We start from the raw sequence: 12,522 nt of genomic DNA on the forward strand, positions 1-12,522 counted from the left end.
TTTAGATGTCTTGTAACATTAACGCAAATAACTACTGTCTTACCCAATGACCGTGAAGTTAGCCATTCTCAAAATGCGCGTCTCCATTCTCCAAAGGGAATTGTTAATTCAACGTGCAGGTGGGCAGGGATACGCAATTCAGGACAAGTGACACTTTCTGTAAATAGAGCAGTGATTGCATTGAGCTTGAATAAGTCATGAGACTTACATCGACACTGTATGCGAAGTGCTTAGGCGGAGAGAGAGAGAGAGAGAGAGAGAGAGAGAGAGAGAGAGAGAGAGAGAGAGAGAGAGAGAGAGAGAGAGAGAGATGTGCATATAAGAACGAGAATACTGTATGTCTTATGTAAGGGAAAACATATTTTCATTCAACCACGTACATTTACAGGTATGTATAGGAAGTGCTTAACTTCAGAAGAGAGAGAGAGAGAGAGAGAGAGAGAGAGAGAGAGAGAAAGAGAGAGAGAGAGAGAGAGAGAGAGAGTTAAACGTTAAGTATGCCTTAGTTTAAACCAGACCACTGAGCTGATTGACAGCTCTCCTAGGGCTGGCCCGAAGGATTAGACTTATTTTACGTGGCTAAGAACCAATTGGTTACCTAGCAACGGGACCTACAGCTTATTGTGGAATCCGAACCACATTATACCGAGAAATGAATTTCTATCACCAGAAATAAATTCTTCTAATTCTTCATTGGCCGGCCGGAAACTCGAACTCTTGTCTAGCAGAGTGCTAGCCGAGAACTCTACCGATTCGTTCAACGAGGAACTAGAGAAAGAATTGTAAGAACGCATGTATGCATGTTAAATACATGGGAGAGCATTATTAAATCATCGAATGCATACTATGCATTCAAGCACAGACATTTGCAGGTGTATGCAAAGTGCTTAGCTTTAAAACAGAGAGAGGGAGAGAGAGAGAGAGAAAGAGTTGTACAGATAAGATCCATGCACAATGTATGAGAAAACATTTTGATTCATTAACTACATATCGATGTTCAAACACATATGACTTTACAAGCGTACATCATACAAAGAAGTCTATTTTTCATGACGTAAAGAGAGAGAGAGTTGTACGTATAAGAACCATGTATAATGTTAAATTTATGAGAAAACGTTATTGATTCATTAACAACAAATGGATTATTCAAACACATAAATTTATGAGCGTACATTGACAAACATACAGATTTTTCCTGATATAAATAGAGAGAGGGAGAGAGAGAGAGTTGTACATATAAGAACCATAAATGTTCAATTTATGAGAAAAAATTATTGAATCAGTAACTACATATCGATATTGAAATATGGTACATACAGATTCACAAGAGTGCATATACAAACAAATAAGTCTTGCATGATGTAATTTTTAACCGAATATTTACATAAAACAGTGCAAATAATATCCCCCGAATACCGAACACGATGAATTATGTGTTTTAAGGAAATATACCACCCGTGCATATATATTCCAGTCTTTACACATTTAATTATTTATATTTGTATTCACAGAATGATAGAACGCAGAGGGAGCAAGAATGGACATGAATAAATGGATAAAGGAAAACATGAAGAATAAGGAAATTTAATTGAATGGTATTAGCTTCTCTGGGTGATTTATGCAGGCTCTTGAAATAGGAGACTGGATGGTCGGCGAGACTTAATGAAATAGGCTGAAAGTCAGAAAGGAAAAATTAGTATTTAGGACTTGTTGGACACTTTCTGCCAGATGTAAAAGGGAAAATATAAAGAAAGAAAGAGAATAAAAGAAAAATATTATTTGGGACTTGAGCACTTTCTGTCAAATATAAAAGAATAGGGAAAGAAAGAAAGACAAAACAGAAAGAAAAAGAAACAAAGAAACAGAAATCAACAATGAAAGGTAGGAGAAGGAAAGAAAGAAATAGAAAGGTAGGAGAAAGTAAGAAAGGAAAAGAAGGGTAGGAGAAATTAAGAAATGAAAAAAAGGAAGGATGGTAGGAGAAGGAAAGAAAGAAAAGGAAAGGTAAGAGAAAGAGATAAAGGCAAGAGAAAGAATAAATAAAGAAGGAAGGTAAGAGAAAGAAAGAAAACAGGCAAAAGAAAGATAGGTAGGAGAAAGAAAGAAAGAAAAGAACGGTAAGAGAAAGAAAGAAAGGTGAGAGAAAGGTTTGCTGCCTCGTATCCCTAGAGTGATGAATTTTAAAATCATACTTCATAGTTATTGACTTTTTCCGACATCCTAGTATTAAATTTTGGGGGAGCTTGTGATTAATTGATTATCCTGTCGTTTGGATTTGTGAAAACCCTGATTTTTTTTTCTCGATTTTTTTTTTTTTTGTGCATACGACAATTTCATAAAAAACTGCAATCGTGTCATGAACAGATTTTGCTCACAGTAGACATTTTGCTTTCAAAATTTCTCTTATGTTCTTTTTCACACGCTAGTGCTCTCTCTCTCTCTCTCTCTCTCTCTCTCGGGAACCATGATAGACAGCGTGCATTGTCTCTAGGGAGAGGCCTATATGGATTTTTGGGATGTGTAATGACTTGTGAAACTCGATTTATTTTCGAATGGGATTACGGCCGTAAGAAGTTTATTACATCATTTTACCTTTCTGTTCTTCCCTTTGTAGCTGATATCTCTCTCTCTCTCTCTCTCTCTCTCTCTCTCTCTCTCTCTCTCTCTCTCTCTCTCTCAAACTGCCCTCTGTATTCCATTTGATATCGCTTATATGTCTCTTGCATGCATGTGTATTTTTTATGCTCATCTAAATTGTATTTCCCCCATGAAAGTGGGATATGTCAGAAAAGCCAATACAACAGTCAGTTATGACACAGGTACGTATAATGCACCAGTCAGTTATAACTCAGATACGTATTCAGATAAACAAAGGCGCAGATATGTAAGCACGTTACATTTATGCCTCCGAGTTCTCAAATAATGTCGAGGTGTTATCATACTTACTCTCGTATCAAAATGTTTTTCAGTCTATCCTTCTCATTACAAGTTAAAGGACTGTCTATTTGTCTCTGTCTATCCCTTACACACAAACGCACGCGCACGCACACATACATACATTCAGAAACATACAAACGCACGCTACTTGCCGGCACGTGCCCAGGGCTCGTGTCTCTCCCTCGTCCCCATTTGTACACGTGTTAATTAAATCGTTCAGGTCAAATTTGTCCCCTCCCCCAAACAGGGCCGGGGGATGTTTTCTTTTGTTACTTGGAAAGCCAGTGAAGTGTAAAATCTATAATGGTCTTGGAGGCTTTATCGCGGCAGCATGACCCTCGATCATGATATATGAGACAATCTTCGATGGGAAACCTCCCTCTTTGGGATCACGACTTAAATGGGCTGTGGTTTGTGTAGGCCTAATGCTGGAATTCCCATTTTTATGGGTCTCTTCGCCAAACGAGGTCTGGGTTCCTGATGTTACTTGTTGTCTTTATGACCTTCGACTGTTGAAGTTCTGTTGGCATCGTAACGAACTGACCCTGAGATGTTTTCCTTTTTCGATTACAGGTTCTAGTTTTAGGAAGAAGAAAACGAATCGGCCATAAATCATATGGAAGCACAGTAACCTGTCGATGGTATCGCTACATCGAAAACTTCTACACACGTTAGAGTTCCCCACAGTAATAAAATGATCTACTAATTTAAAAAAAGGAAATAAAACAAGAGTATTTATTTGTGATCACGGTCATCGGATAAAAAGTTGGAATGGAAGGCGAAACGAGAGTGTATAGCCAGACAAAATGTGAGGGAATATCCAATGAAGACTGTAGTGAGAGCGAGCCTTTTAATCCACCCCAGCAATTAAATGCCATTAAATATTACATTACACATCAGGCTTCATTGGTTAACGTATCGGGGTAGGGTGAAAGAAGAGGAAGGTTAAGGGGACTGTGGTGGGGTGACTATGACGTTGCTATTGGCTGGCTGGTTGGTTCGGTGGGGTGAGTGAGGCGTCCCGGGGGCCGGGATCGGTCTATAGTCGGAGGGATACGTGCCGAGAGAAAGGGATTGTGGACGGTGTTTGAGGGACGGTTGGGACCTTGGGGGTTCCCCTGATACAGGGCAGGGGGAAGGGAGGGTGGGATTCGTTTTTCGGCTGAATTTGGTAAAGGGGCTCAAAGAAAGGGATCTATGGATTGATCGGGTCTTTGGGTTTGGGGTATCCCTCCCCAGGAGCTTCTTCCTTAGATACCCGGAAAGTGGGCAGGTTTGAAGCGAAGTCCTTTATAGGCACCCATAGTGCTAGTGAACTTGTTTTCTGCAGTACAGCTCATGAAACTTATTTCTGTTATATATTTAAAACTTTGAAAAAAAGAACATGTTGATTTTCCTCTTATGCCTTTACTGTTACCTCAGAGAAAGTTTCTTTCCCTAGTTGCGTAAGTAATCAAGAAATGTCTTAGGATATAAATAGTTCTTTGATCGTCTAGCAGTACCGTATTACATTATCGGGTAATTCAAATTAACACTGAGCAACATCATTAACGAGCATTCACCAGCTTAGCCGACTGATTAAATTCAAGTGTGATCGTATTTGCCTGTTTAATTTAGGTTGCAATCGGACGCTGGCTAAATATAACCTTCATTATTTTAAACTTCTGCTGATCATCCTGAAAAAAAAGTGACTGAACGCCAGAGAAGGTAGTTTGAAAAATAAAGAAACGTAATTATGTAAAGATATATATCTTTTAGCGATAATTGTTTGATTTGATTTGTTTATGTGTCTGTGCTTCATAATAGTTGGATGAATACGCTATCTGGTGCCACCCCCGCCCCTGGCGCCTCCCACCCCCACCCCTGTCCCCAGCCCTACCCTAACCCCACCCCTTCTACCCTCTGCGACCAATCCTGGCTAATTCTGTATAAATGAGCTGGACCTTGTCGGGTAGTCGCGTTGTTTCCTGTTCATCGAATGAATTCTCACCCACTCCAATTTGTGCATTTCTGGTAATAGCACAACGGGTCCATTTTCAGCGGCAAAATGTAGTGGAAATTAATAGCCTGAGAGAGAGAGAGAGAGAGAGAGAGTTTCCGGCTCTGAATTCTCGCGCTTTTATTGCACATAATATATTATATATATATATATATATATATATATATATATATATATATATATATATATATATATATAAATAATATATATATGCTCGATGTTATAAACTAAATTCATATATTCAGATTGTCATTTCTTATTAAATGTCTATGAGGTGCCGATGTTATACGTTAAGTTACATTCACGAATTCACGATATATTCAGATTGTAGTACATTTCTTATTAAATGTCTATTAAAGAAATGCCTACTTTATATTCGTTAATATAAAGTTCACCAGAAATTTTGAATAACTTTCAACCAAGATTCTAGCCTGGGCCTGAGGGTTAGGTAAGATAATGAACAAGCGCACCGCCCATCTTGTAAAATAAGCTAAATGGACGTAGTGGCTGACTGGTGCAGCGCTTGGCTCACATTCTCTACCTCCCTGGATTGCTCTCAGACTACTGCCGACTGTCCACCTAACTATTAATAGGCAGTAGCCTTAGAGGAGAAACGGGTGTATGATATCTATATATATATTTATGATTTTATGAATATGTATATTTAAACACACACACACACACACACACATATATATATATATATATATATATATATATATATATATATATATATATATATATATATATATGTGTGTGTGTGTGTGTGTGTGTGTGTGTGTACTGTATATACATAGTGTGAACCCAGGTCTCTCAAACGGAGGGCCAGGGCGCTACCAACTGACCCACAGGGGAGAGAGAGAGAGGTCATATATGTACTAGCACGGATTTTATATAACAATCGTGATCAATAAATAAATATCTATGATAAATGATTTTAAGTCAGTGGAGTCTCTTTATACTTACGACCATTGAAATTAAGATCACTCTCAGGAAAGGTGTTTCACAGTTTTAATGTAAAAAAACAAATGGTCTGTGGCACTGAGCACCTCAGTAGAATAGAGATACTAACGCTTTTCTAAACGGCACCTCTAATTCAAAATAGCATTTAGAGCTGAAGATTTTTACAATAACTATAGTGCTAATCGTTTCTACCACAAAAGGACGCAGGAATGAATTTTCCTGCTTGGGAGTGTGGTCATGTACCTAAAAACTTTTTATTCCAATAATTGTATTTCATGTTTGTAGGACATGCGACTGTGAATTGAATGCTTGATGAAATTATCGTTAAGGAACCCAATTCGGTATCATACGGGTATGTAACACTGACCTGTTGTAATGTTGGAACCAAGGTAAAGAGATTTCTCTCTTTACCTAGGTAGAAACGTTGACCCTATTTGGACTACAGTCTTCGCGAGTCTTTGAAATTTCTTAAACTTGTTCATATTTTACAGCTCTGGAAATTTATTAGAACAACAGAAAATTAAGTTATTAGAGTACCCAATCATATATAAATATATATACTGTACATATACACATCCATCCATACATACATACATATATGTACTGTATAAATGTGTGTATATATATGTATATACCAAGCTTCCCTTTTACGTACGTACAGAACAGAGATGGTAAATTTGAGAATAAGTCGTTTCGGCTTCCTACATATCTCGTTCACTTTAAAGTTCTTAGACTCCAATCTTCTTATGCTTCTCATCTATCGTCGTCTTTTCAAGAGGTATTAATTGATAATTTGGTAAAATTTGTATGAGATTTTTCTAATCATCTCGGCTCTGTACTCCATATATGAAAGCATAGGTTCGTATGTTAGTAAAAATACAAATTTCTTTATAATTAGGTATATTCACAATAAGGTATTTGTAATAGATATGTGTTTTGTGTGCGATCGTATATATTATATTTATTTAACTAATGCTGTTTTATTCTTTGGTGTTAACACAGACTTCATCTGTCATTTGCATACTTTGAATAGTTAAAGACATCGAAATTGTTAGTTATGGTTTTATCTGCTCAGTCAACATTCATTCATATTCTTCCTCCAGGTTTCACTTGGAGAGAGGACTTGGATGTTGCTCCCATATATATATATATATATATATATATATATATATATATATATATATATATATATATATATATATATATATATATATATATATATATATATATATATATAGATATTATATTATATATATATATATATATATATATATATATATATATATGTATGTATATATATACATATACAGTATATGTATATATAAAATTTTTTATAATGAAAAAGTAAAGTTTGTGCAAATGCATGTGCACATCCATTACCTGAGGTACATGATCGATATGATTTCACTACTTACATCTAGCTTTTTTGTGTAAAGTTAAGATTCTTTATAAGAACAACAATTTTCATTCACTTGCAGTGAAGAAAACGAACCTGTAAATACAACCACTTTGTAGTTGGGGAAGTTATTCGTTATGAGTGGTAAAGACTGCCATATTGCAAACAAATTTGTCGTTATGATACTTTTGTCTGATGGATGATACCAAGAATTCATAGTTTGATTGTTATCTATGAAGAGCAACAGCAGAGAGGGGCGTGTTTTATTAAAGGAAAGATATCTATACATAGAAGGGTACACCTTTTAATTTGAATACAAAATCTAAGCCTTAGAACTATCTTTTTGTTAGTAACTACATCTGCTGTAGGGTAATCAACGCTCAGTATTTTTTCTGTACGAAAACTAAGGATGAAATGGTGATATAGATTGCAAGGGGTTGAAAGAATCCCATGGGAAATGCAGTCGAGGTCGCTGATCGCTTGTTTTTATCAGAAAAAAGGAATATTTTTTGGAAAAACCAAACTTATTTATGCGTTCAAAGTCCCTTGAAAACTATTGGGAAAAAAGGGCTTTTCAGAAGCATCATTCGAATTTTTTTTAACCATTTTTTGCGACCTGAAAATGTTTTTAGTTGCATAGAGTGGTTAGATTTGTCTCGGTTTGGGGCAATATCATATGTGCTTTAAATGCTCTTGTTGCTGAGTCCAGTATGTATCTTACTTCTAGCTGTAAACGATGCATCCAAAATCTAGTTTTATCTTTACAAAAACTAGATTCATAAAAGGTAACTAATGTCATTCATTTTTTGTATCATAGGTTTTTGTATTGAGTCTTGTCATTATGTCTAATCTTTTCAAGCGGGATAACTTTAAATATTTCACATTTTTTTCCTACTTAACGTAAGTCCTTTTAAAACAAGTCTACAAATGTTCTCAGTACAACACAAATAGTTGTTTCATATAATTTATTTTTTTGTGAAAACATTAAACGGAACCAGAATGTAGTTATTTGTAAGCCCAGTATTTATGTCATATCCTCTTCCGCTGTTCCTGCTGAGCAAGTTACTGTATATCATCAACAAATCAAAATGACGTGAAATAGGTTAGAAATATTTTTGATATGTCGGAGTAAATTATTTCTACAAATTTTAGGTTTGGTTACTGGTGATGAAAACGTTTACCTCCTTCAGTTATATTGTTCTTTTTGAAAAAGATGTACTTTCTACATAACGTGTGTGTTTGTGTGTATGCGTGTGTCAGTGAGAGAAACGGTATAAAGATAAATCACTAATTCTGCGGGATATCCAGAAACTTAACTTTTTTTTTAAACATAAACTTGGTTTATTACCGATGGTTTTAATGCAGCAAGGAGGACGAGTGTATAAGTTAAAGGTTCTGAGTTCAAATGATCATGAACGAGCTGTTACACCTGGTGAATGGTAGAGTAGAGAATGGAACCGAGACTCAGTTTCAAAGGGTTTGCCAGTAGATTTAGAGCCTAGCCTTCTTTGATATTGAAGTGTACAGCATTTTATAGTATTTGTACGTATATTGGATTCACTTAGTTTCATCGTTTTAGTGTAGCAATAAAGAAACATAATGTAAGCGTTCCCCCAACCACCTTCCTCCCGAAGAGATAATATCCCATAATTGGTCTAAATAGCATTACCCACAGTGAGTGCATGTTACACTGCATAGATATATCCTTTCGAAAATGTTCTCTGACTCCATGCTGACTGTTTATGGCAGTTTGCTAAGTCTCTGTCAGTATATGTTCAACTGAATATATCAGAAATTATGATTACAAGGTCACTAAATTTAGGTTTTATTGTAATGACGTGTCCGTATGGATAAGCGTATTGAACAAAATTTCTAGATTTTCAACAACATGATATAATTTATAATCAAATTCGTCCCAGTTTAATGGTATTGTTATTGGTTTTCTCAAGCGAATAAAAATAAACAACCTTTGCAGGTTGTCATTGCTATAATACCAAGATGTTAAAGAAAGTGGAAACAGGACTGATCCCTGTGGGACACCAGGGGCAACAGATCCAGGTGTGGATACTACTACATTTGCTGACACTTAAGCAATCGATTTTATGTAGCCTGGTTTTTGTGGGTCCACCTTTTCGCTTTTTCTTTGAGTTCATTACATAGCATGGAGCCATCAGCTTTGTAGAAAACCTTATCAAGGTCAATTTACTGATGATTTCGTTGTTCGAGTTTAAGCTTTTGAATAGTGACTCTGCGTCATCACAAATCGTTCACAATCAATCTGTCTTATAAATTGCTGCATGGTGGCAAGTTAGTGATGTAGGTCAGCATGATTTAGAGAGAGAGAGAGAGAGAGAGAGAGAGAGAGAGAGAGAGAGAGAGGTGTGTGAATGTACGTATCCCGACAGACAAACAGGCAGCTCATGAATATTTGAGGGTCGTTGGACGCGTGTCCTGGTGAAAGTGATGTTGTTAGGAGAAGATTGTAAGGGAACCGAGAGAGTCATAGCAAGAGGTGTTTAGACACCTGAATAGGTTCTTTGAAGAAGAGCGGGGAGAGGGATTCTCAAAGAGCTATGGCTGTTACTGAATGGCTAGAGAAGCTTTGCTTTTTCATCTCCCTTCGAGAGAGAGAGAGAGAGAGAGAGAGAGAGAGAGAGAGAGAGAGAGAGAGATAGTGGTATGACGAGATGATGGTGATAGAAATAGTAACACTTTGATGCCTACATGCTGTTGCTGTTATTCATATTATTTTTTATTTCGTTTATGTTTGCGTCACTATTCTTAGTTTGTTTGTGTTTTGGGTATTTCCGTAACTAATATATTCTTGGATACTGTGTAGTGTATAGGCAAAAGTAATTGCTCCACTGTTTGTTTTCATTAGATAGCACACTGCCTGTGCATATAGTCGTGTTTTTTTTTTAACACGAAAGAGCTTTTATGACTGCTGGAGATACGCGAATCTAGTAGTATATACGTCAGGTTTTTTTTTTTATTACATTTTATCTCGTGACAACCTACCTACCTCTCTTCTCCATAAGAGACTTATTAATGTTTTATATGCTTGAGCGCAGGTTTTGGAAATTTATGTCGTGGTATTTGTTGTAAATGCTTGAGCGCAAGCTTTTGGAAATTTATGTCGTGGGATTTGTTGCAATCTTTTATATGTTTGTTTTGCATACTGCGCTGCAGTATCTACCATTTGCTAATAGTGTAAAGTTTCCTGTAAAATCTACTTTAAATTGTACTCCATGGGTAAAGATTGCATAGCAGACTTATAGCTTTAACCACGACCTAGGTCTAGAAACAGCCGTCATTTGGCGCAGGCGTCGCGTCTGAAAAAAAAAAAAAAAAAGTCTCCCCTCTCCACCCTCTCAAACTTACGAAGGAGGAGTCATTGATTATACTTTGCGTCAAGAACACTTAAAAGTAGAGTCGTTTACGGGGAAGACGAACAGTTAAGTTCATTTGCATTCTTCTGGCCGACTTATGAAAAGTGCCTCGTAACACTGGCACTCGCACGACAAAGGGGAGGAAACCTCTAGGAAAGTATTAGCAGGGTCGACTTTGTTAGAGCTCTCCTTAAGTAGTCTTAATGATATAAGCGCACGGAGGCAACTTATTCACCCAACAGTTTCGTAGGTAGACAGAAAATGTTATCTCCTCCAGAAAATCGTATTAATCGGACTCAAGTTTCATAGACTACGAGGTGAAACTGGAGCTTGTTAGAAGAAAGAGTTTTCTCTCTTTTTTTTTTCCAGGCGGTAGGGAAGCTGTATCAAAGGCGGTGTTGGAAACCTGTGAGAAGACTTAGAAGTTCTTAGAAGACGCTCCTGAAAGGTATTAGATGGTGATGAAACCAGGGAGGAACTGGCTTCCTCTTTCTCTTCCTCTTCCTCCGATGCGTTCGTGAAGTAGATGCCGGCGGGGGAATGTAGGAGGATGCTATATGGGTAATGTCATTAGTGATCATACTTACTTATCAAATCTTCAGACTCGCTTTTGGAGTCTTACTTTTTTCTTAATTGTTAATTATTCTCCTCTTATTCTCCTATTTTTTATCATCATTAATTTGACCATTTTTATTATATATTGCATGCTAAATCTCAAATTCATTTGTATAGACTATGAAACGAAGTATCTCATTATTAAAGCAAATGTGGGAAATTAATTATTATTTTGTGTGCCTTGTAGGTCTGTTCTAAGCTCAAAGAAAAATTCACTTGTTGCAATTTGTCATCTTTTAGACAGCACTAAAGAAGAGGCACAAACCGACGACCTTTTTATTCACTTAACAAAGGAAAATGTTAAAAAACTTTCTAATATGCTACTGTTATTCAGTTGTTATGAGTTTCATTATCATTTCATTTTGAAACCAGTTATCAATTTGCGTTTGCAACCAATATATTTGAGACCAAAGCCATATATATATATATATATATATATATATATATATATATATATATATATATATATATATATATATATATATATATATATATATCATTCTTTTCTTCCTGTTGCATATCTATATTAAACTTCGTATTATTATGGCTTTGGTCTCATAGGAATTAGTTGCAAACACAAATTGATAACTGGTTTCCAAAATGAAATAACAATGAAACTCATAACAATTGAATGACAATGGCACATTAGAAAAATTAAAAAGTTTTCCTTTGTTAAGTGAATAAAAAGGTCGTCGGTTTGTGCCTCTTCTTTAGTGGTGTCTAAAAGATGACAAATTGCAACAAGTGAATTTTTCTTTGAGCTTAGAACAGACCTACAAGCCACACAAAATATTAATCCATTTCCCACATTTGCTTTAATAATGAGATAATTCATTTCATAGTATATACAAATGAATTCGGGATTTAGCATGTAATATATTAGTAACAGTGGTCAAATTATGAAAATTACAATCACTGAATACTTCCGTCGGAGAGAGAGAGAGAGAGAGAGAGAGAGAGAGAGAGAGAGAGAGAGAGAGAGAGAGAGAGAGAGAGAGAGAGAGCATTTCATATTGACTTTTATGTTCATGAGCTTGAAATAAATCCACACACCTGTATCATTAACTATTGCTCTAGCCTCCATGCAATTAACAGGACTTAGACTAAACATGTTAATCAACTCTGATACACATTTAATAAAGGCTCGGCCATCATTATATTTGCAACTATTAACTGTAGGCTAATCATAATTACAAAAATTAATAGCGCCATCATTAAACATT

The 12,522-nt window shown here is 36.0% G+C and overlaps 1 protein-coding gene across 1 annotated transcript in view; it reads right to left on the reverse strand.

Moving 5' to 3' along the window:
• Nucleotides 1-12,522, reverse strand: part of LOC136837865 (transcriptional regulator ATRX homolog) — a 118,020-nt gene that overhangs the window by 19,672 nt on the left and 85,826 nt on the right. The window contains exon 2 of the mRNA XM_067102753.1: nucleotides 11,091-11,237. Within this exon, the coding sequence (XP_066958854.1) occupies nucleotides 11,091-11,237 (147 nt within the window). The remainder of the gene's footprint in view (nucleotides 1-11,090; nucleotides 11,238-12,522) is intronic.

This window comes from Macrobrachium rosenbergii, chromosome 4 (genome assembly GCF_040412425.1).
Source record: "Macrobrachium rosenbergii isolate ZJJX-2024 chromosome 4, ASM4041242v1, whole genome shotgun sequence".
NCBI lineage: Eukaryota > Metazoa > Arthropoda > Malacostraca > Decapoda > Palaemonidae > Macrobrachium > Macrobrachium rosenbergii.